The sequence below is a fragment of the Atractosteus spatula genome, chromosome 11 (genome assembly GCF_055471065.1).
Source record: "Atractosteus spatula isolate fAtrSpa1 chromosome 11, fAtrSpa1.hap1, whole genome shotgun sequence".
In the NCBI taxonomy this organism is placed as follows: Eukaryota; Metazoa; Chordata; class Actinopteri; order Semionotiformes; family Lepisosteidae; genus Atractosteus; species Atractosteus spatula.
In genome coordinates, this window is record NC_142716.1 from 435,325 (window position 1) to 459,055 (window position 23,731).

Below are 23,731 nucleotides of genomic sequence, written 5' to 3' on the forward strand. Positions count from 1 at the left end.
AGCTCACAGGCGAGGAAGGGCCCTCTCAGAGGTGTCGCCATTAACAGACAGGATTTACGATGCAGGCTACACGAGCAGACAGTAAGCTGTCCGAGCCACGTGCTGCTGTGCACGATGAAACTCGAAGCCCCATTCTGTGGTGAAGCTGTTCAAACTCGTGTCTTACCCTGGACCCCTTTTCACCTGGAGGACCCAAGGGACCAGCAGGACCTCGGTCACCCTAAAAATTTAAAACAAAAGCCACAATGAGACAAGTTTGAAACATCACAAATCCCGTCTTTAAAGCCAGTAAATTCCTGATCTCGGGTTTTGCAGCCCTTGACGTTATATATAGTAGACTGTTTATGAAGAACAGCTCTTTTCCCAAGAATACAAGTTTTTTTATGGATCATGTAAGAAACCTGGCAATCTGCTCCTTACAATGAAAATCTTTTTTTAGCAAATTGTGTTTGTAAGTATTACCATATGTACACGCCCTAACAGCTGTGGGGCCAAAAGGGAAAAGTTTACTTGCAAAATATTTTTGTAAATTGTGGTTGGAAAGATAAACTGAAAGGTGCATAAGTGGATTAAATATGAGAAATTTATAGATCTAAAGGAATTTCATGTCTGAATGGACTGACAGGCTGTGAAGACAGATCCAGGCAGCTGCTTATGGTGTTGCACATCTGCATCAGCTATTCTGTTTAAACAAGAATATCCTGCGCACATCTGGGTGTGTGCGAGAGAGACGGTGAGGCTCCCGCTGAAAACGCAGTTTCTGTCATCAACGGGATGACATTCTCCATACCACATCACTCACACACACAGAACACACCAGCTTCCTGGTCTGTCTGACGGCTGCTAAACATCGCTCTCTGGGGGGGTCTATCAACAGCCTGGGGCGGCATGAAGGCTTGTTTTCCATTAAGTCATTGTAGAGACTCATCCACATGGCAAGAAATGTCCGGGTATACACAGAAAAACCATGGTTCGTGCTAATGCACACTCGTGTCTAAAGAAATTTATCACGGATTACATCTCTGTAATTTCAATTACTAGTAACTTACTGAGGCCTAATTTATCTTCTCATTCCTGGATACATTACAGCAGTTCTGCATATGATTACAGCATGTGCAGCTAGCACTACAGTATTCATGTCAGATACTGTCCACCTGCAGTTTTTTTTAAATGTTTAAAAAGAAACCTTTTCTAAACATTTTAAACAGTTTTAGAAGCTGTTAAAATATTTTTCTTGCTTTCATTTACTGCAGCTGTTTTCTTCTAATGCACCAAAGGAAAAGAAAACCAGCTAAATCTCTTGGAATCATTGGAACTTTCCTCAATTATTATGATATTTAGACAATGGATGGATCAAGGATGTACTTATTTTTTATTTTCCATAATTATACTGCGCAACTAAGCAAAATGGCTTAGAGTGCACTTAATGATTATTAATCTCCATCGTGCTCTGTTCCTTTGAGTATTTTGACAAGTGCTCAGCCTTGAGCTGGTGTGGTTCAGTATCTTCATTGTTTCTCATTTGTTCTCTCTGGACAAACACGTTGTTCCCCTTGTGAACATGACCAATAATGAAATACCCTGGGAGTTGTAGGGCAACCATCAGGAAGAGCAGCATAGACACCATTAGTACCTTTTCGCCATGGACTCCAACCAGCCCAGAAGGTCCAATTAACCCAACAGGCCCCTGGAAGAGAAGTACAAAAGGACTGAAAGACTTTGCTCATGGTGCCCAATGCCTTTAAAACTCTGTGATGCTGCATGATAGAGTGCTGCAATGGGCTGAAGAATATGTTTGTGTTTTTTATTTGTAATGGCACTAACATTTAGGATAAAAGCTTGCAATTCACCACTTCTATTTAGTAAAACAAAAAACCTGTTTCAATTTGTTGACCTGCGGAAACTGAAGCTGGCAGGACAGATACTTGCAATTCCTGAGCCCCCAACCCGAAAATTACCCACAACCACCGGCAGCCACATGTCAAGGAAATCCTGGAGCTATGGGAGCAATCCTATCATCAAATGTTGGTCTTAAGGTTTCAGTGACTCCATTAATTCATTTGGACATTCACACAGTCACTTGGCAAACAGAAGTCAAATAAAACTTTGCAGTTTCTGCACAGGCACGGGCTCTATCCCAAACCTGAGGGAGAGCTGAAACACTTCCTGTTACTTCACATCCTCAAGCCCGAGTCCGAAATTCTGCTTCATACTGACACATGGCCTGTAAACGACTTAACATCTCCACTCCGCTGGCAATCCCATCGACAGTAAGAGTGAAATAACAGCCGCCTGACCTTGCTGGACTTCATAAAGATGGACAAGGAAGGAAACACTGGGGAATGTAAATAAAGGGAGAAATCTAAAGAGTGTAATTGTTTCCAGATAAGAGGTCTGGAAAAAGTTCTACGGCCTGACTAGTTGCCAAACAACATAACTGTGGCATGCCTAAGAAATAGCTCTGATCTGTTTAGCAAAAACTATAATCCAATACACAACAGCAGACAAAGGTTATTAGCGTTCTTGGCTAAAACTGTCAAACTTGTTTGATATTCAGGAACAAAAAAAACATCTTTACGCAGCATGCTTGCTCAAATTCCCAATTAAAAAAATGGAAGAACATGGATTCTCCAGTTTATGGCTGTGCCTTTATGAACAGTGCTTCAGGTGGGTAAGAAACAACATTTCAAGTAAGAAACAGTGAAATGTAATGCTGTGCATTTTGATTTAAATTAACATTTCCCCTAATGTTCAGCTTATTTAAAAACATTTTGTTTTGCCTGCAACATGGGAAAGTCAACAGGAATTCACACAGGCAGAAGGTTGCATTACTTCTCTTACCTGACAGCTCCTGAGACAATATTTTCAATCACATTGTTACACAGCTTGCATCATTTGCATCCCCTAACAGAATACAGTGTCACCTTGACAAATAATTTTAACTAAAAAACAACAGAACCAAGACCATTTGTACAGGATCACAACGAAAAACCGATGTGTGAAGAAAACACTCTGGACAGAGCTCCTTAAAATGACTGCCAGTCAAACAGTTTCCATCCCTCCATCACAGAAGTCAGGGAAAACTGATTATCTCAAGCCCTCTGCACACAACACTCATTGCAGCGGACAGGACTGTGGAAAAGCTGCGATGCATTGGAGAGAAAGGGAGCGATTTGTACTGAGCAATGGCTACAGAGTGATCCAAGGTAAATTAACCTCTTTCAAAGATGTACATTAGCTCTCCAGCTTTTCTCCTACATTTTTGTCCTCTTAAACAGCACTGATGAAAGAAGGACACTACAGTACTGAGCTTTAGTAAGACAGTTTTACCTGCACCCCTGTTTACAGAATACACCAAGTTTCCCAAAATTTCTTCTGCCAGATGTTTTTAAGGTCAAGGCAAAGATGTTAATGTAAGCTTCATTTTCCATTATGAAAAGCAAAGTTGAGATTACTAATTAGCTCTTTTCACTTTATAAGCAGTTTTGCTATATAGAATTGTTTGCTGGTCTTTGGTGTAAAGCTGTGGAGAATATGAGCTACAAGTTGTCAGAACTGATGAGTTCAGTGCCTACAGTGTTTGGCAAAGTCTTATCCAGTGCTGTATAATATTTATGACTCACTTTTCAAGCCAAGTGTCTGTTACCTATAGCAATAAACATGCCAGCTCACAAATACTGCAACACCTCTCACACAGCGCTTCCTAACACCTGCAGGAGATGTAAAAGGAGGCAGACAGCATTAATGAGAGAGCGTGTTTCACATAATTTCAAGAATAAAATGCTTTTGTGCTCCAGAATCATTAATACCGAGTGGGACAACTGACAAGAAGGTATTACTTCAACATCAAAGAGCAACGGATTATGGCAACATTGTCAATACCTTATTTAGCATCAATTACAGAGGTGTAACATGTTATACGAGAGGCACCTGCGGTTACATACTGTATTGACAGTTTAGCAGTTTTGACTGATGTTTGAGGTGCTCTGGCCTATTCCTCAGATTATCTCAGAATGTTTGGTGCTGCAGGGCACTGATTAGGTCAATGCATACAAGAAGCACAATACAGTACAAGATGTTTTAAATATGTTCTGCAACTGGTGAACATCTATTAGAAAAAGCTATTCCGCATTTACACAGCAGCCCCTGTTTCTGATTTCATCTGTCTTTAAGTGTTTGTAAGCAGACGGTGACAAAACAGTCCATATTTGGGTGTTTCGGTATTTGAATTCTTGAATAATTGCCGGGGGGGTGAAATGCAAATTTATACAAAATTCCTAAATGAGAATGAGCTGCACATTTGCAATGACCTACCAAGAGAGCTCCCTGAATGCCTGGCTCCACGTGAAGAAAGAAAAGGGGAAAGTGGGTCATTTGTTCTTAATCTGAATACACTTAATAATAATGTCCCTAAAGCCGGTCCCTAAACATTTCAACATTTGGTTTCGTTTACTGGGGTCAAGAATCTGAGCATCGGCAATTTTGAGGAAGAAAAAATGAAGCAAGAAAGAGGGAAGTGTGTTCGCCAATATCTGGGCACCACATGCTTGCTAACTGATTGATGTAGGTGTTTCTAAGGATTGATAAGAGCATGTGAAAGTAAAATCATATTTATAGCAAAAAGATCCGGCAGAGGTTCATTCCAGAACAACAGGTAAACTTTGCTTTTCAGGAAGAAATGGAGCTCAGCTTGCTCCCTTGCAACTCCCGCGCCGCCCCAGCTGTCTGAAGCGACACATTCAAAGCCAACAACAGGTACAAAGAAAATGTGCTCCCGTGCCAAAAACGAGAGATTAGCTTAACATGTCAAAAACGTGTTAAAGCTGACATTCTTAAAACTCAGATATGAACTATTATGAATTTAAAAAAATCTCACGTTAGTCATATTAAACACTGATTTCTGATTCAGCTTCAGTCCGATTTCCTTCTGCGGATACTGAAAAGTGTCTCGATCTATGGTAATAGCGGAAAACGCAAAGGAAAATGTTAAAAACAGTGTGTAAATTGGAATTTTTCCACTAGCAAAGCTCCAAAAGCTCCACAGGAATAAGCAAAGTGTGTACATAATTAGTAAACGAGTTTAGAATTTTCTGAACAGCGTGCTGGCAATAACCAGTACCTGATTTGATTCAGTTACATTTACATCAGAGATAGAAGGACATGATCAAATGGATGCAAGCTAATGTAGCAAAATGAGTGTTGCATTACAAAACTATATCCTGCTGAAATCCATTTTTTTCAATACAAGCCATTTTGAATGGGTCAGCACATTAGCAGATGGAATCGTACATTACTATTACCAGTCTTGAGCTAAAAACAAATCCCCCCTTAAATTATGAAGCAACAAACCATTGCACCCCAACCCCAAGCCTAGTTGAGAATCGAACAGTCCAGTATCCTTTGAAAGTGTCCAAGACACTGTACAGACCCTGCCAACCTGTCCTGGGGAACACTGCTCTATGTGACAATGATCAGATCATGAGCTTGTTTCACTGGCTATGCAAGGAGCTGATTAGCTGGTGCCATTTTCTCCCTGTTAATGATGGATTGTGACTGCAGCTCTACAACAGACATCTGTTAGTGTGTTGGGATCATGCCATGAAACCTCCCTTTTCACTCACTTCAAACCCATGTCACTCGCACCTTCGGTTGATATAAAAAACTGACAGAACTGACAAACATTTACTGATGCCAAAGCCACAAAGAAACAAACTGTGTATGTAGAGAAAACATTACTGGAAGACAGCAACACAGAGATTTCTAGTTTCATAAACAGCTGTGACAAATCTATAAGCCAAAAGTCTGAAATATCAAATTATAACAAACTGGAAAATGCTGATATCAGATTTATGGCATGGGTCTGTCGGACCTCAGGAATCCCTGCACTAATGTGACAGCCTGCAAACAAGGGAGCACAGAATACTTGTCCTGTTCAAATCACTCCTGTAACCAGCCCAATAAAGACCTTAGACTGCAGCTGCTTCATGCACTGGAGTCCATGTACAAAACTCACCTGAGGTCCAGTTTTTCCCACATTTCCCAGGTCCCCTGGCTCCCCCTGTAATTAAAATGGCAACATTTATGCTCAGTTTTGCTTCCAAGGTTTTGCTTTTAGTTCTTCAATCATATATACTATGGGAGAAATCCCAGTTATTGCCGGACTTTACTCCAGTATGCAGTGAGTTATTCGTCAAATTTGTGGCTTTACAAATTTGTTTAATCAAACCTCAGCAATCCAACACTCACAGGAGTGTACAGGAAATGCAGCTAAATGAAAACGGGCTGATATGCACTTCAAATCTTTGAAACATCTCCCCACTGCGTGACTGACGTGCACCACTGAAGGAGAGGGAGAAGCTTCTAAAGAGAAGCTGCTCTGCAGATTTCTAACGACCACTGAGGATACATGTTACTAGTATCACACACTGAAAACTCGCTGTTTCTACACAATTCATATAGTGCAGCACCTCACAGAAACAGGAGAATTACCAAGGTCTCTGCAGTCTGACTGCGAAACAAAAGCTACAATAGAGAAAAATTAGCAGGACAGAACACACCCCTACCTTCAAGCCTTCTTGTCCAGCCTCTCCAATATACCCTTTCCTTCCTGGTCTTCCCTAGCAGACAGAAGATAGTTACTGAGGATGCAGGAGACAGTCAACACAAGAGGCTGTTTATCTTAATTAGACAATGCAAAGTAAGATGGGTAAGATGAGCTGAGAAGAAGCTCATTGAGCTGGAAAAGGAGTACAATTTATGTAGTGCACATAACTCTTACAATGGAAGAAAAAACAACCGCTTATTTAGACAGACAACACCTTTCATCAATACAAATTAAAATAATTACATTAAGCAAGTGTTCAGAATAAATCTCTCAGACTGTCATTATACTTACAGTAGGCCCGGGTCCCCCTGGTGGCCCAAGAGGGCCTTCATCACCCTGGAAACACATAAGAGTATTTTAGAGCCTTAAAATCACACAGGCTTTGCTCTGCTGATACTGTGATTGGTCTCGTGATGCCTCACTGGCCTATAGATAACGGCTTTAGCATCAGTTTTCATTGTGCAAATCAATGCATCTTCTTCAGGGGAATAAATCACAGCATGTGTTCTGCATTCCTTATGAAGTACAATGTTTTACCTTGACTATGATTCAAGCCTGGTTCACAGTTCCAGAGAGCTGAGGGTAGGTGTTAATATAACTGCAGGGATGGACGTGGTACCTTGATAGTTACATTAGGAACATATTACACAAGATTGCTGCTGACTGACTAAGCTTTCATCAGAGAAAGGGCAGCCTGTATGGAAGAATGAAGACCCACCAACACTATTTTCCTGAGCCTCAGCATATTCTGACACAATGCATCTCTGTCTGAACTTTTTTCTCTGTGCCTGGGAGGAACATTGAGCTCCAGGCAGTGGGATTTTAGAGCTGAAAGGTGCCAAGACACATTTCTCAACATTAGTATCATGGAAAGGTTTGTGTTTGAACTAGTAAGGTTTTTGCTCTTATTCATGATCAATCAAATTCTGTCACCAAGCCTCTATTTGTATTTGTTACCAGTGGTTATAATAGCAGCCAACAAAATGCCAGACTGAAGTGAACTGCCATATACTGCACTGTATATACAGTATGTTAAAGTGAAGAAAATGTTTTTCAGCAATTTCAATTTGTATACTTTTTCACATGATATCCTGAACTCACACACAAGCACTGCAACACTCCGTCCTGGAGGAACTCACAAGGCATGCTAACCTCAAAGGTGGACCATAGGTGACTCTATACTGATCAATGGGTTCTACAGAGCCCTTGGAAAAACTTGGCATAATTATGTCCTATTTGACGAACAAAGGCATTTTGTTAGTGCAATTTCACATGCCTTCCTGTGAAGTGAGCCCTCACCTCAGTTCCTTTCGGCCCGGGAGGCCCCACTGGTCCTCTGACACCTTGAGTCCCCTGAAGCATCAGAAACAGAGCACCAGTTTCATATGGATCAGCCATTTCTACCAGTAACCGCGCATGGGGAGACATTCAGTACAGACAGCGGGCAGGGACTCAGGCTGCTCTCTTGAGAAAATGAAAACACGTTAACCTCCAGGGAGACTGAACATGCCCACTCCGCAGCAATGCTCCAGCAGCAGGAACAGGCTGCACCAGGACTGGAGCATGATGGCTCTTTGATAATTGTAAGACAGCCAAATCGATAGGACAGCCAAAAGCTGTCATGATGTAGTGACAGTATTAGACACCCGGTATTAGAGTATTAGAGATATCAGTTTCATCTACTGAAATGTGCTCTTGTGTACCTGAGTACTAAAAGGCAGCCAATCATGTAAAAACAAAACATAAAACTAAAAATGAAAGAAGTACAGTCTCTTCAGATCTTTAGAAACATTTTATACAGTGAAATTCAATATTGTTAATGTACAGTAAGTCATCTGAAACATATTTGACAATCATAAAAAGTGGCTATATAACTAGCAGAACCATAAAATTATATGAAGAATATTTACTGACAAAAACATAAATTGTGCTACTTTGTCTACTACAAGCCTATGAGCCAAAACTTCCTCATTCAAACACAGCGAATCGATTACATTGGAAGCTGTAAATATATAAATACAAACTGCTCAGAAAAAGTCGAACAGCTGCATTCCATTAAAGACAGATATTTAAAAACTGGACATACAGTATTTCACTATGTGAAGAAATGTCCATTTCCATTTTTTCAGCACTAGTGGACAGACAGTGACATCTATCTACCTTTGGACCAGGTGGGCCGTTTGGACCTGGAGCACCAATATCTCCTGGAAAACCCTGAAATAAATAAAAGGAATTTCAGTCCTTGACAAACTACATTTACACTGTAGTATAGGTTTATGCCTTTCAGGTTTAATTTCGTTTGCTGAATGGAGTGTCTCCATTTTTCTGATTCATTTAATTGGCACAGGAGACACTGCAGGCTTACAGCCTAAATGGAAGCATAATCCACTCCTTTCGAAACACATTTTCTACTTGACAATTCTGAAAACACGAAACCCAGAACTAAAGCGGAACGAACACAAAACCAGCACAAAACCCAAACCAGCATGAGCCACTGACCATGTCTGCAGGTGTTTCCTGAGCCTCTCAGGTTGGCAAGTCTACTCCCATGGCTGATTTTCAAACACTGGTGTTTGTTTCAGCTCCAGCAGTAGATAATGAGCTATAAAGCAGTGGGGCTGTGGTTTAATACGGTGAATCATCATTTTTTTCTGCGCATGTAACTATTTTACAGGTGCTATAAAAATATATGAAGAGGGTGATCTGCGCCAAAGAAAATCCAGATCGAGTTCTTTTATTTTCCCCAGCAGGAAAAACACAATGTCACCCATGGAGCTGGAAATGGTGAGTGAGCTGCAGAAAGACATGCCTGCTGTACTTACGGAACTGAAACCTACATCCTAATATCCTACTACAGGAAGGAACAGCTGCCAAGAAACCGCTGCAGCATGAAACTCCATTTGCTTTTTTACATTACAGAATGGTCAGATTACAAAAGTATTTTTTCACAGGGTCCTGGGTTCGATCACGGTCTGTGGTCTGCACATTGTGCCTGTGTTTGCATGGGTTTTCTCCAGGTGCTCTGGTTTCCTCTCACAGACCGGAGACATGCTGCCAGCTGATGTGGTCTCTGCAATGTGCAGACTGGATGCCCGTGTGTGTCCAGCCTGTGATGGACTGGGCCCTGTTGTGCCCAGGGCTGGCCAGGTCAGGTTCACTGCAGATTACACAGTTGCATTTTCTCATATTTGAACAAGTAATAGGTTTATTCCATGCTGAAAAGAGAGAAAACACAACGTTTTGGCTATTACTTGTTCTGACGCAGCTACCCACCTGAACTACTTTTCTAATATTTATTCATCCATCTGCAATACAGACTAATTTCCACTAGGTGGCACCTTCTTGAGAAACACTGAGCTTAGAGTTTTAGAACTAGAGTCCTGAAGGACATTTTCCAAAAAGCTTTTAAAGCATCGCTGTTCTTTAAGAATAGGAGAATCCCAAATGCATCTGATTTCAAACAGATGGCAACAGATACACACAGGTCACACATTTCAAATCTATAATCTACAGCATAAATCACAGAGGAGGAGCGGTGGCACTGTAGATAAGGATCTCTGCCTGTGGCTGGAAGGTTGCCGGTTCAAATCCTGCGACTGGCAGAGGAATCCTACTCCATTGGGCCCCTGAGAAAGACCCTTAACCCCCACTGCTCCAGGGGTGGCGTATAAATGGCTGACCCTGCGCTCTGACCCCAAACTTCTCCCTGTCTGTGTGTCTCATGGAGAGCAAGCTGGGTATGTGAAAACACAAATTCCTAATGCAAGAAATTGTATATGGCTAATAAAGTGATCTTATCTTATACTGTAACCTCATGGATTTCAAATGCCATTTTTAAAAATGGTGTTATGTGAGAAAAGAACAAGAGTTCTGTTACTCCTTTAGCTTAAAAATCAGCTGCAGATACTGTGTCTCATGTATACATTTGCTTTCCACAGACTGAGCTTTTGCAGAGTTATTTAGCTAAAACAACACGAGGAGATCTGAAGTCAGGAGAACTAAAGCAATGCAGATGTTAAGAAGGAGCAAATGATTAATGGGGACCAGGAAGATCCTTTAAAGAATTCTGGGACTGAAATCCATTAATGAGAGGAAGTTGTACAGTAAGCCGATTTTAACCTTGGGGGATGTCTGTCCTTTTAAAACTTGGACATTTTACAACATTTCTGAGACTAAAGGCTGCACTCATTAAAACATGTACTGTGTTGGATTTATACTCAGCCTTTACAAATGAGATCACCAGTGTGACTTAACAACTTAAACACCTGGTCAAGCCAAAGCCAGGCCTGTGGAGGAATGTAAGGTACTATTGCAGAGGGCTGTGACAGCTCTCTGAATGAGGACAAAAAGAAAGCAATACAATAAATAATACAAAATAAACTCCTTAACTTGGAGTCTAACCTTTAACCCAGGACAGCACAGATTTTAAATATTTCCTTTCTTTGAACTACTCTACCACTTATTCACTTTGGAATGACTTTTAAACATTGAAATGTGCCAGATTATTAGTAGGCTATTTTCTCTGAAGTTGTTTGGAAGAAGAAGGATTGTTACGCATGTTCAGAGTAATGTGATATGTTTATATTTTCCAAATAAAACTCAAAGACCTATTAAGCTCTCATTGCATGGGTGACTGTACATGGAAGGGAATCAGAAGGTTCTCGCCGATCTGCAGAAGATCAGCCAGCACGCGGGATACAGATTTACCGGAGCAGGCAGACTGCCTGCTGAGGTTTTCAAACACCAGATTTAGAGACATAATAAAAAAAGAACTGCAGGGCTCCCGTGTGATTTGATCTGTGTAAATCTGTGTTAGGATTGCGAGCCGTCTTTCCTAATGGAGCTGGAATGGAGTTGTCTGAGCTTCCTCCCAGACCAGAGAGCCCTGCTGCTGCCACACCGTACACAGTGACCAGCGTTTCACTGACAGCCATGTCATCTTCATCTCTCTAAAGCACAGTTGCTGTTAAAATTCCTTTTTTTCTGTGTATCACCACCTGCAGCTCCCAGTCCATATTGTCTCCCATTTTCTCTTGCAACAGGAGCTTACTGAGGTACCAGTCACTCTATTCGCCTGACCGTGACTCAGCTGTTTCACTTGAGAGTGTATCACATGTCACCACCTGGTGGACACTTCTAGACTTTTCGCAAGGAGCTGCTCTTGACAAATGAAAAGTTCTTCTTGAAATAACAAGAAACATTTATTTTCTCATATGTAAGAAATACATACTTTTCTTAATTATATTTAAGAAATAAACACTTCAGCATAGTTACAAAAGCTGAAGAAATACTGTAAACTCCTTGGTGAGATATTGCACATTTAAATGCGCTGCTATAACTTTTTTAAAGTAACAGTTTATCTCTCCAGTCTGAAATTCCACTTCTCAGATATTAAAGACTCTAAAACATCCAGAACACTGGAAGACATTTCTCCATTTAAGCTAAACATCCCAGTTCCAAACTGGCTATTTTCTCTGTAATTTTCTATGTATAGAAACAAGGGGTATTGTTACAAATACTAAATGTAATCTAATTAAAGGAACTTTTTCAACCCAGTTAATCAAGCACTGCAAGTATTAAATCTACTCATCTGAAATGACTGTGATCACAGTGATGCACAATCACAAGAAAGGTTTTCCAGTTATTCGCTTAGCCCCATTCTCTATATCCCAGTATGAGAATAAGAAGTATGAGAAGAAGGACTGATTAAACTTTCAGTTAAAAGTTTCAGTTACATAACCTTTCACAGAACACTGGATGAAATCAGGTTCCAAATACTCTGAGAAAGCATCTTCAGAGCGGCTGTAATGCTGATGACAGGAAACAAAGGGTTAAGTCAGCACTAACACCGATTTGTTAAGAGTCTGCTCTGTCCTTACCTCTGGGCCTGGAGGACCTGGGGACCCCTGGGGGCCCGGCTCACCCATTTTCCCCTTTTGGTAAAGAAAGGAAACGGAAGAACATGTAAGCGACAAGCGTTGCTCAAAGCATTAACCATTACCCTCTCACGACACGAAGCCTTCCCAACAGACTGGGGCTTTTCCACACACACTGTGAATTGCAGCGCTGCAGGAATGACATTGCGCTTGTCCTCAGCCTCAGAAACAAAACCAGTGCCCATGTGACACGGGGACAGCATAGCAAGGAGAGCGAGCCACTGGGCTCCAGCAACAGCTTGTGTATTTAAGTCCCCTGCACAGCCACTGTTGTTGAGGTCCTTTACCCCAGTTCTCCCAGTTGTACAAGCAGGGCCCAGCATTGCCTGGGGGTCATCCCTGTGATGGATTGGCCTCCCGTCTTGGGGGGGGGGGGTAGTCACATACTCTCTCTGGCCCACTGAGCCACCGTGGCTCTAATTTGGACATCATGTTTTTCAGGCGTATTCAGCAGCTAACAACCTTATTAGAATGTACATGCAAAGTTCTCAGGATCAGGATGTCATTATATTCATGCAAACTGGAAGAACACATGAAGCTTTGCAGGTGTCTGCCAGCTAATTCCTTGGGATCATTCAAAAGAGAGCATCTGGCTGTGATCCCAGGATCACAATAAGCCTGATGAAAACCCTCTCTTGTTTGTAACCTCTCATGTTCTAACATGCCTGTACGCTTAGAGTTTTTTAGGTGTCATATACATCTGCTACACCTCCTAGACAGCATTAAAGAGAAACCCAGAATTTAATGACCAACCTGTTTGTTCTGGGACCAGATACATCACTGGCATAACAGGGGTGGGTTTAGTGAAAAACAATTCCTACAAGTCCCTCAGAGAGACCCAGCGTGCTGCAGGGCAGCCCTGCAGTGTTAAACCCTACTGCTACTGTGCCAGTGCTGTCTGCAGTCCCAGAACTAACAGGTGGTCTGCCCACCAGAGCGGTATGACGCTGCAGATCTCAACATGTGCCTTCCAGCGTCACAGAGGAGCATGACAGCTAGTCAATGAAAACGTGACCCGTACCGGTGGTCCCAGCTTCCCTCGGGGTCCCGGTGGTCCCGGCAAGCCCGCTGCACCCTGTGGAGACGCAGGACAGTGTCAGCTCTGAGTCTGCAGAGACACAACGTGATCTCTCATCGGGTCGACGCTTGTTGAGTCTGGAGCACTAAGCCAGGCTCTGCTGGACCTGTGGTTTGTCTGAAGCCTCGTCTGCAAGGCAACACCTTTCCTTTCTTCCTTCCTGCTCCAAGTCGGCCTCACAGCACAACTCAAGAACCAGAGCATCACATCGCTGAATAAAGACCGGGAGACCGACTGACAACGGACATCAGCTCAGTGTCTTTGTCATAGGCATAAGTGCAATGAAATGCTTACTTGCATGTATGCTCAAAGGCTTGAAAGAAACACCAAAACAAACACAGAACAGCAGCAGCAGCAACAGCACAGATAAATAACACACAACTTTAATACCGCACAAGAAGTCAGCACAAGAAGTGTGCAAAAAAAACATCAATGTGAGTCAGTGGTAGAGGTGACGTCTTATCCATCGCATTCTATCGCATTTCTGAAACGAACACTTTTTAATTATGTCTTCACTAAGGAAGGATGCTGCTTCATAATTCATCCGCCTGATCAGGAATGGAGGATTATGAGGAAAAAGATTTAAATATCTTAAATAAATCAGCCACCTTGATAAAATGAATTATTTGTATCTTCATTTATAAACTTCAAGACACAAGAGGAACATTTCCATTTCTAGACAGATAGATATTAACATTATGACTTGACACTTGAGCCAAGGCCTATCCAGTCCTCTGCTGGAAGGCCAGTGTGGATTTCACTCCAGCTCAGCTCTTAATGAGCTACACCTGCTGGTGACTGGGTGAACTGGTCCAATTTAACAGCTGCTCCCAGCTGTTGATATCCGGTTGCATTGAAGAGACCTAGAAAACTTGCAGACACACTGTCCTTCCAGGACCAGGACTGGACACCCCTGCACAGTTTTAAGGGCACAATAAGTGACATGAGAAAAAGTCCTACCTTATCTCCAGGGTAACCATACTCTCCCGGTTCACCCATTAATCCAGGTTCCCCCTAGATTACACAGCATTACAGGGAGACATATAATAGAGACAAGACACAGCTTATCATTAACACCCTGCCAGCATCAGCAAACCTCTGCTGGGAGATTAGGAGAGCACAAGCCGAATACAAACTCCTCTGGCAGAAGACAACTCGTAGTGAATACTGCAGCTTTACTGGAATGCGAAGTTCCTGGACTGGAACTTCGCATCAGGAAGAAAGAAATCTAAATCATTACAGCCAAAATCAGGGGACTTTACTTTTAGTAAAGAATGAAAAACCATCCACTAGAGCTGGAACATGTGCAATCAACCACCCTAACTCCCTCTTCACTTCAACTAAAATTCATATATACTGTATATATAGAGGTTCTCTTTTCCTCAAGAGAAATCCAATTCAGAATGTCATCCGGTGATGAACCTCTGACATAACCATAAATCACACCTCTGTCTTCACTCCCCTTTGCAGAAGAGGCACTGGTGTCCTGTTAACAGTTTGCTGCACTTTAACGTGCAGACCTGAGAAGAGTGCTCAAAACCTCGTCATCAGGCTCCGGATCAGTGTGGACAAGGACAGACGCACCACACCTTAAAACGGGAATTAAAACGGAGGACTTTTGGATGGTTTTTGATGCAAAATGTCAGCCACTGCCTGTGTTCACTGTAGACTAAGTGCCACTGCGTTAAAAAATGTCAAACGGAACCTCTCCAGATTAGACTTCCTGGTACAGGAGGTCAGTCATAGACATTTACAGAACATGTGAATAAGGGCTTGACTTCATCACCTTTGGAGTGAACAGATTCCTCCCCCAGACCTCCACCCACCCCCACCCTCCAGAATGGCATAGTCACTGGATTAATAGAAATATGTAGATCACCTTATCACCTTTCAATCCAGGCTGCCCCACGCGTCCGGCCAGGCCCTGTCAGAGGAAGAACACGCAGTCTTGAGGGCGCGGGACTGCAGGTGGGGGAAGGAGGGGAACGGCGCTGGCCTGTGAGCTCACCCTACCTGAGGTCCCACCACACCCGTCGGCCCGCGAGGCCCTTCCAGTCCCACGTCACCCTGCAGGGAACAAGGGGACAGAGTCAGAGGGAGGGCAGCGTGCGGACAGAGTCAGAGGGAGGACAACATACTTTTCAGGTCTGGAAAAAATAGTGAGCTCTACATGGCTAAAATGTGCTGTAAGATGGAGGAAGCATATGATATACAGCTGTCTGCCCTGAAACATCAAGTGCAAGACGACACTAAAAATAAGAAGTTTTGGGGAAAAAAAACTACACGTTCTTTAACATGAGAACACACCAAACCAAAGTCACCCATCTTAAAACTATCAAAGAACCCAGCAGAGGACTTATAAATCTTGATACACATTGTCATATTTGTTTTATTAGTTAATAACTAAACCTCTTTGCCTATAAAGCTCAGATGATTTATGAAGTATGACTAATGGTTAAAAATCTCAAACCTGACAGCTGAACTGGCTGAACGTGTTCCGCAATAAAATTTTCTTCATAAAACCCAATCAGATTATTCTAAAACTTTTTAGCAAGTAGCGTTTAATAGTTTTCTATTTGGGCTAAGATTGTGACAATATAGCTTAATTACAAACTGAGTCTAAAAAGACTGATCAGCAGTTAACAAAATATGCGTGAGACATTTTAACCTTTAGAAATCCTTTAGGTTTCACAAAATGCCCTCACTTTAATCAAGAAAATGACTTCCTATGGGTGAATAGGACATGAAAACAAAAAAATAAAAAATAAGAAAATAAGACATAATAAGAAAATAGATAAAAATAAAATAAATAGAAGAAAAAATATAATAAGAAGAAAATAAATAAATCATGAAAATGAATTTTCCACAGTATGCAGAGTGGTCCCTTTGTACTACTGATACCATATTACAACCTCCCTAGATGGTACTGCAAAATAAATTTCCTACAGCCTACTATTGGATACTCTCCAGCACATACACTGTATAACAATGTGTACTCCCCAGGAGATATCCTGGATACTACTGTATACTACTGTGTGCTCCCCAGGAGATGCATACAACTGTATTCCCAGGGAGATATACTATAGTACTAGTGGATACTCCCCAGGAGATATACTGCACAGTACTGTATACTCCCTACGCGTTTTACTGTATAATACTGGATGCTACTGTATACTACTGGATACTCCCCAGGAGGTATACTGTATGTTACTGTATAATACTGGATACTCCCCAGGAGACATACTGTATGCTACACCATACTACTGGATACTCCCCAGGAGGAATACTGTATACTACTGTATAATCCCCAGGAGGTGTACTATGGTTCAGCATGATGAAATATAAAGCAATCAGCTGTGTCTTTTAGCCAGTATTGCCAGAATCCTTCATACTCTACATTATCCTGAGATCCTACATTATCATGGCTGAGCATGACAACCCTATCATTAACTCATGTAAAGAGTTCTACTCCGATTCTGAAATAGAGCTTTACCGTCTGTAAATACACATTCAGCATATTTAAAGTGTGTTGAAAGGCAGAGGGACAGAGACATAAATTTATGTTTTTAAGCCTCAGATCAATTAGCTACTAGAAACTGGAAGAGCTGGAGGGATAGAATAGCTGCCTCCTGTCTGCTGCCTTTCTCATGTTCTGTCTCTGCAGCTACTTTTGTGTCAATAAGATCAGATTTAGTTACTCCAGTTAGGAAAATCTAAGCAATTTGTCTGGAGGCTATTTGGAAATCACAGAAGGTCCCCATGGAAACAGGACCTGAACTTCACTGTTGTCTGAATAAATCAAAGGTGCAGGTTGCAGTAAACTCTGTGCTGCCATTTACAGTTTACATCACCATCATGCCAGGCTTCTCCCGGAAAGCAGAGACAATGTCAGTCTCTTAACGGCTGACTGTTTTGTTGATGATGACAGGTAGATGTCATGCTATATTCTGCTCTGAGATCAAAATAAGTGTCTATGAAGCACTTCATGTCAAAAGCCATGATCTACTGTATATTGGGACTGACAATGCATTTTACTGCATGACATTAAAGATGTTTTACCTCGAAGATAGGCAACCCTGTGACAAGCTGTGACTCCAAATGATTCTGATACGTTTATGATAAACAGTGATTTGAAAGCTGGCATATCAAGTAGTAATTACAGCAGTCATTGCAGTATACTGTAAGTGCTGCTCAAGAATTCCAATACTGACTAAACATGTCTCTAGACTGACATGGAGAGTAACATGTGTTTTCCATTGCCTTCCTGGCAGCACCAGCTATTCAGTTTCAACTCCACAGCCACTTAGGAGAACAAATCTGACGTTTGTCTGAAAATATTACACTCAACACAAACTGGTATTTCACTGCATCTTCCATCTCACTTCCAGGAGGGCATGCAGTGCCTTGCAAGAGTATTCAGACCCTGAATGGGGTCTCATTCTGTGAAATTACAAAATTATGCAGACATGTTTTTAAACTTAAGATTTTATCAAAACCTCATGTTCAAACTGAAGACTAAAGGCTAGAATAAGTAACAGTAAATGTGAGCAAAAACTGAAGTATCTTGATCACATAATTATTCAGACCCGTGAACTCAAATATTCGGTGGAAACACCTTTGGTAGCAATTTCTTTTCAGGTCTCGACCATCTTTTCACACTGGCTTGGTGCAATTTTTACTCATTCTTCCTTGCATATTTTCCCCTTATGCCCTTTTTGTTTTTTCCTTTGAATGTGTCAAGTAGGTTTTGTATAGAACAAATATTGATACTTCAAAGTGTCATGACTATAAGCATTAAAGCAACAAAACGAGGAAACCTTTCAAAGGCCTGAATATTTTAATAAGGCACTGTATGTATCATACAGTTTTAAAGAGCTACGATAAACGGAGTAATGGTTTGTATATATGGCTTTTGCTTTTGCTTTCTTTTATTTAAAATAAGATTATAATCATGTAAGACCATTATAGAGACAGAGAAGAAAGAGAAACAACACGATGAATAAGATGGAAGTGAGTCATCTCTTCTGCAGAAAAGCTCTTGTCTAACTTGCAGTTCCCTGTGTGGCTTCAGGCAGTGAGCTGCTTATAAAGAGAGAACGTTTTCCTGCTCTAGAAGCTCATCTCCCACACCTGCAGTCATTGAGGCTCAAGGAAAACCAACCAGCCTGATGCTGCTGTGTGTGAGATCCCCTCATTACTGTACCTCTAGCCTCATCTGCAGTAGATGTTCTCGCATGAGCTCTGCTGAAAGCTGGGCTTTTCTAAGCCACAGTGACTTACTGGGGAATTCCTAGAAAGCTGAGTGTAGAGACTCCATAAAATGGATCAGATTGGGAAGTGCTACGTTTGAATGGACAACTATTAAGCAGTTGTTTTGCTTTTAATGTCTTACTACATGTATTCTTCACAGAGGTTTTTACAATTTCTTTCTTTGATGGTTTTAGCAGAGGGTAAGTCTACCATTAACCAAGCAAGTGTCACTTTCCTTGCCTACTGGTTATTTCAGGAATTCCTCTCTTAATAAGATTTAGTTTGTAGTTTGTAGCCTTGCAGACCTACCCCTGTTCTTGAATGATGATGCTATACTGAAATAATTTCATTTCAAAATATATTAAATGTTTAATATATTTTGCATATTACCAGACCACCTCACCCCACAAACTGGAATTAAACACCAGTGAATGGTGAATTAATCTGTGCATTCCTGCTAGAAATTCAAACTTGCATGACTGAATTTCAGTTGTATATGTACTGACACTGCTGTCTCCTTTCCAGGAATCATCACATTATTTAAGTCAATTCCAGCTGCTACTACAATGTTGCTGCTGACAAGGACATCAGCCAAATCACAGAACAAAAACAGAGAAATACTGTTACCACAAGTCTGAGAGTAGGAGGAAATAGCTGGTACTGGTAACAGCTTTTAGCTTATTTTATAAGCCACCCTAAACAGATTCAAAGTCTCTTTCAGCTCCAATTGCATAAGGTGTAAAACACACAAGCTGACTTTGCAAAGATGATTTCAATTATTTCTGCCGAGCTCTTCATCCTGCTGTGTGAGAGCTCTCCTGTCTGCTCACGTCATGTCATGCAAATGTTTCAGCTTCAAATGCTATTTTTGTCACAGCGTGCTGTGTTTACAAAAGTGGAAATTTCAAATGAACAAGCTGCATAAACTGTTTAAGCTCGTCTTCATCATATTCATATTCATCATACATGTCAAACCCAAGATCTACCACCCTCCTGTGGCTAATAAACCATCAGGAACATGTACTGTATCTGTGGAGCCTGAGTGGTCCATCGTGATTCAGGAAGTAAAACCACGTGAACTCGAAGTAAAGCCGCTTCTCGTTAAGCCACAGCAAGGTCTTCTTCTCAGTGCTTCTGTCACCAGGGATCTCTTTATTTTCATGCAGGTTTCACATGGCGACACCAAGTGTACATTAGGTGTAACACTGCTTTTCTGTGTTTATTCTGGAGTAATGGGCTGTGGCTCAGTAGACTCCACATACAGTGAGGAAACAATTGTTGGGTGTTGAGCAGAGGCCTGAAGCCTTATAACCAGGTTTCAGAGAAGGACAATGTTTTGGGATCTTTTTTGTTCTCTTTAATGTCTCTGGCCTTGAGCATCACCTGAACAGTGTCCAAGCCTTAAATGTGTTTGCAAAGTTCTGGAAACCCATGCTAAGGAATGGTTTTCACTAACATTAAAGTACCTCAGCTCGCTCAAATAAAATACAGCATGAATTTCCTCTACTGTTAAATACGGAGCAGATTCAGTTTCGAGTAGGAAATGCCTATAGAACTGCAGCCAAATCACTATTGTAGAAGTACAGTAGCTGCTAAATCACAATTCAGCAACAATCTACGGGTGTACACAGCTAAATTAATTGAAAATAATCAAATTCTTTGAAAGTCTCTGTAACACCCCAGGTCTTCGGGCCTTTCTCAAAACCTTCACTGCATCATTTGAAAGGCAAAATGAGGGAGTGAGTGTATAGATGGGTTTTTGGAAATTCAGAGATGACAGAAGGCAGGATCCCTCAGAGAAAAACCGGCAGTCCACTTCCAGCTGCAGGACAGAGATCACGTATCAGCTCCTGTGCTGTTCTGTGTGGCCTAGATACAAGACGAGGCAGAGGGGCAGAAGAACTTCAGAGTACTCACCCTCAGCCCAGGAAAGCCCGCACTTCCAGCTGCACCCGCAGGTCCCTGAGAAACACACACACACCAGTTACAGAGTGTGCCAGTGCGCCGCACACACATGGAACGCCACATCTGGGAAAGCTGCACACCACCCACAAGTTCTGTCTGTCGTTCTTACATGCACCCATCTCCTTTGAAAATTGCAATATGGCTTTTAGGCTATAATAAACAAACCCAGCATGATTGCAATCATGTTTTTGTTTACTCTCTGCTGTTGTTGTTTATTGTTCTATGAGAAAAAAAAAGCTTAAAAAAGAACAAGCAAAATGAGGCAATTATTTCGCTACTAAAATTAGAATTTTTTTAAACTCATCTTGGCCAAGTTCTTTCGTCTTAATAGCGCTAATGTTTTCACTATTGGATTATTGCATCCTTCTGATTATGAACATACTGAAAAATTGAATTTAAAAAAATCAAAGCTAAATGCAACTTGCTCCTTTAAAAAAAAAAAACACCCCGCTACAGGCTAGCACCAGCACAGCACCCATGGGCACACAGAGAGCGTGGGTGAGCTCAGAGTGGTCATCAAGAACAACGCTGCTCGCGTTGATGATATTCCTGTCATCCGGTGTTGCATTCCAGTAGCCACAAAATACTAACACATGTTCAAAATGAGATATAATAGTGTACGCAATTAATAAATATTTGCACAAAAAGAGTCCTATTAGCATTCAAACAAAAATGCGTGACACTTACTTCACTCCCATCCGGACCTGGGGGGCCTCTCTCGCCAACATCACCAACGACACCCTGAAAAGCAGAACTCTTTCATTAGTCCCACATCCCTCATCTTCTTTCTGTACTGGGCCTGTGGTGGAACCCCACTTCTGGCACATCTGTACAGGTGCTCTGCAGCTGGAGTACGCGGGGGCCGTATTTTACCCACCGCACTCCAGAACACCCTGCTGTGCAAATGGGCCTCCAGGTCATTATTGCAAATTAGAACTTGCTCTCAACTGACTTACCTGCTAAAATAAGGCATGTAGATGAGCTAGAGGGCACAGTTCAAAAAGAAGGCCTAAGACAGCAAAGGCGACTGAGGTATCAGTCTGAGGCTTCTACCTGCGCCTCTCACGAGTCATCGACACGTTACTGAAAATGTCGAAGCCACCTGCAGACCCAATCGGTCAGCAAGTGGTCAGTGACATGGACCCTGATGCAGAGCAAAGATAAATGTCTTTAATAGAAAGAAAAGTTGTTTGAATCAATCTGTTCTTCTATTTTTTTTGTTTCTTTTGGTAGCACATATTCTGTCACAGACAGAAGATAATCAGAATGTTTCAAAGAACAAATCTCTATAAATGTCTGCCCTCCAGTGGCTACTTAAAGTAACTCGGGGTTATTTATGGTAAAATCTCATATCATTCCAGACTCCAACATCCCAGAATGTTTTGCCGTTTACAGTTGTCAGTGTGTGTTAGTGTTCGCTCTGGTGTCACACAGGTAACAACTCGCCTGTCTGCCTTTGGGTCCTTTCTTTCCAACTGGGCCAGGAACTCCCTGTGGAAACAAGGATAAAAGTTTCATCTTCAGCTAAAACACACATCACACGTTATCAGGCCAGAACTCTGCAACTGCCACAGCAGAAAGAAATTTAGTCCTGGTTCAAATACCTTCCTGGTTGAATAACATCCACTAATTATGTCACTAGCCAGCAAATGAGTCCCACCTGTATTTTTCCATCATTTTATTTTAACCAGATAAGACCTTTTTTGTAGTGAAAGTTCATTTCTTATGTGTTTTCTCTGACTCTCTCCCATGCTATCTATCCTGTCCTATCATAACAACAACAGTGCTACTGGCATTGTCAGGACAAGGAGAAACTACCTATCCACAGAACTATAGAGACCACGGAGACACATCTAAAACAATTTCTCTAAGAACAAATACACTTGTGCATTTGGAACCATTTCCTGTGTGCTTGATAAACAAGTTTTTATCACACAGTGTGTGTTGGGACATTAACAGGGGGTTGAGGCTACAGGTTCCAGCAAGGTTTTGGTTAATTCCAGCAAATTCAGTTAGACAGAGGCCTCTCACGTGTTTGTTTGCACAGTGAGTGGTCATGGCCACTGCACTGGAGAGCCCCACATGACTACGCCTGCATCTGCAACAGCAACTCTTGGGCCAGCTGCAGACACAAGAAGGCAGGTGTGTGTGTGCAGTGGTGTCTCTCCGTGTCAGGTGTGTGTGTGCTGTGTGCAGTGGTGTCTCTCTGTGTCAGGTGTGCGTGTGTGGTGTGCAGTGCTGTCTCTCCGTGTCAGGTGTGCGTGTGTGGTGTGCAGTGCTGTCTCTCCGTGTCAGGTGTGCATGTGTGGTGTGCAGTGCTGTCTTTCCATGTCAGGTGTGTGTGTGCAGTGTTGTCTCTCCGTGTCAGGTGTGTGTGTGTGCTGTGTGCAGTGGTGTCTCTCTGTGTCAGGTGTGCGTGTGTGCTGTGTGCAGTGCTGTCTCTCCGTGTCAGGTGTGCGTGTGTGCTGTGTGCAGTGCTGTCTCTCCGCGTCAGGTGTGCATGTGTGGTGTGCAGTGCTGTCTCTCTGTGTCAGGTGTGCGGTGTGCAGTTCTGTCTCTCCGTGTCAGGTGTGCGGTGTGCAGTTCTGTCTTTCCGTGTCAGGTGTGTGTGTGCAGTGCTGTCTCTGCACTGGGAAGGTGGGCTCAGGCTGTTGGACTCACCCTCTCTCCCTCCAGGCCAGGTGGACCAGCCACCCCAGGGGGGCCGATGAAACCCTGAAACACACACAGCAGTCACAAGCTCAGTTTTCACTCGGAACCTTTGTACAGTACAACAATATTGCACTTTTTTATTCCATCTTTTTTTCTATTTGTATGCTATTGCTATTAAGAGTTCTTGCGTAAGTGTCTTTCAGATTTTAATATCAGTCAATATCACACAGCAGATCTGCTGTGTGT

At 42.1% G+C, this 23,731-nt stretch overlaps 1 protein-coding gene across 1 annotated transcript in view; it reads right to left on the minus strand.

Moving 5' to 3' along the window:
- The window catches only part of col24a1 (collagen type XXIV alpha 1), a 105,317-nt gene that overhangs the window by 40,892 nt on the left and 40,694 nt on the right, over positions 1-23,731 (minus strand). The window contains exons 11-26 of the mRNA XM_088927994.1: positions 23,495-23,548; positions 22,280-22,324; positions 21,521-21,574; positions 20,786-20,830; positions 15,632-15,685; positions 15,498-15,542; positions 14,579-14,632; positions 13,562-13,615; positions 12,484-12,537; positions 8,765-8,818; positions 7,904-7,957; positions 6,896-6,940; positions 6,564-6,617; positions 6,014-6,058; positions 1,634-1,687; positions 167-220 (exon numbers count right to left, since the gene is read on the minus strand). Coding sequence (XP_088784120.1) covers positions 167-220; positions 1,634-1,687; positions 6,014-6,058; positions 6,564-6,617; positions 6,896-6,940; positions 7,904-7,957; positions 8,765-8,818; positions 12,484-12,537; positions 13,562-13,615; positions 14,579-14,632; positions 15,498-15,542; positions 15,632-15,685; positions 20,786-20,830; positions 21,521-21,574; positions 22,280-22,324; positions 23,495-23,548 — 819 coding nt within the window. The remainder of the gene's footprint in view (positions 1-166; positions 221-1,633; positions 1,688-6,013; positions 6,059-6,563; positions 6,618-6,895; positions 6,941-7,903; positions 7,958-8,764; positions 8,819-12,483; positions 12,538-13,561; positions 13,616-14,578; positions 14,633-15,497; positions 15,543-15,631; positions 15,686-20,785; positions 20,831-21,520; positions 21,575-22,279; positions 22,325-23,494; positions 23,549-23,731) is intronic.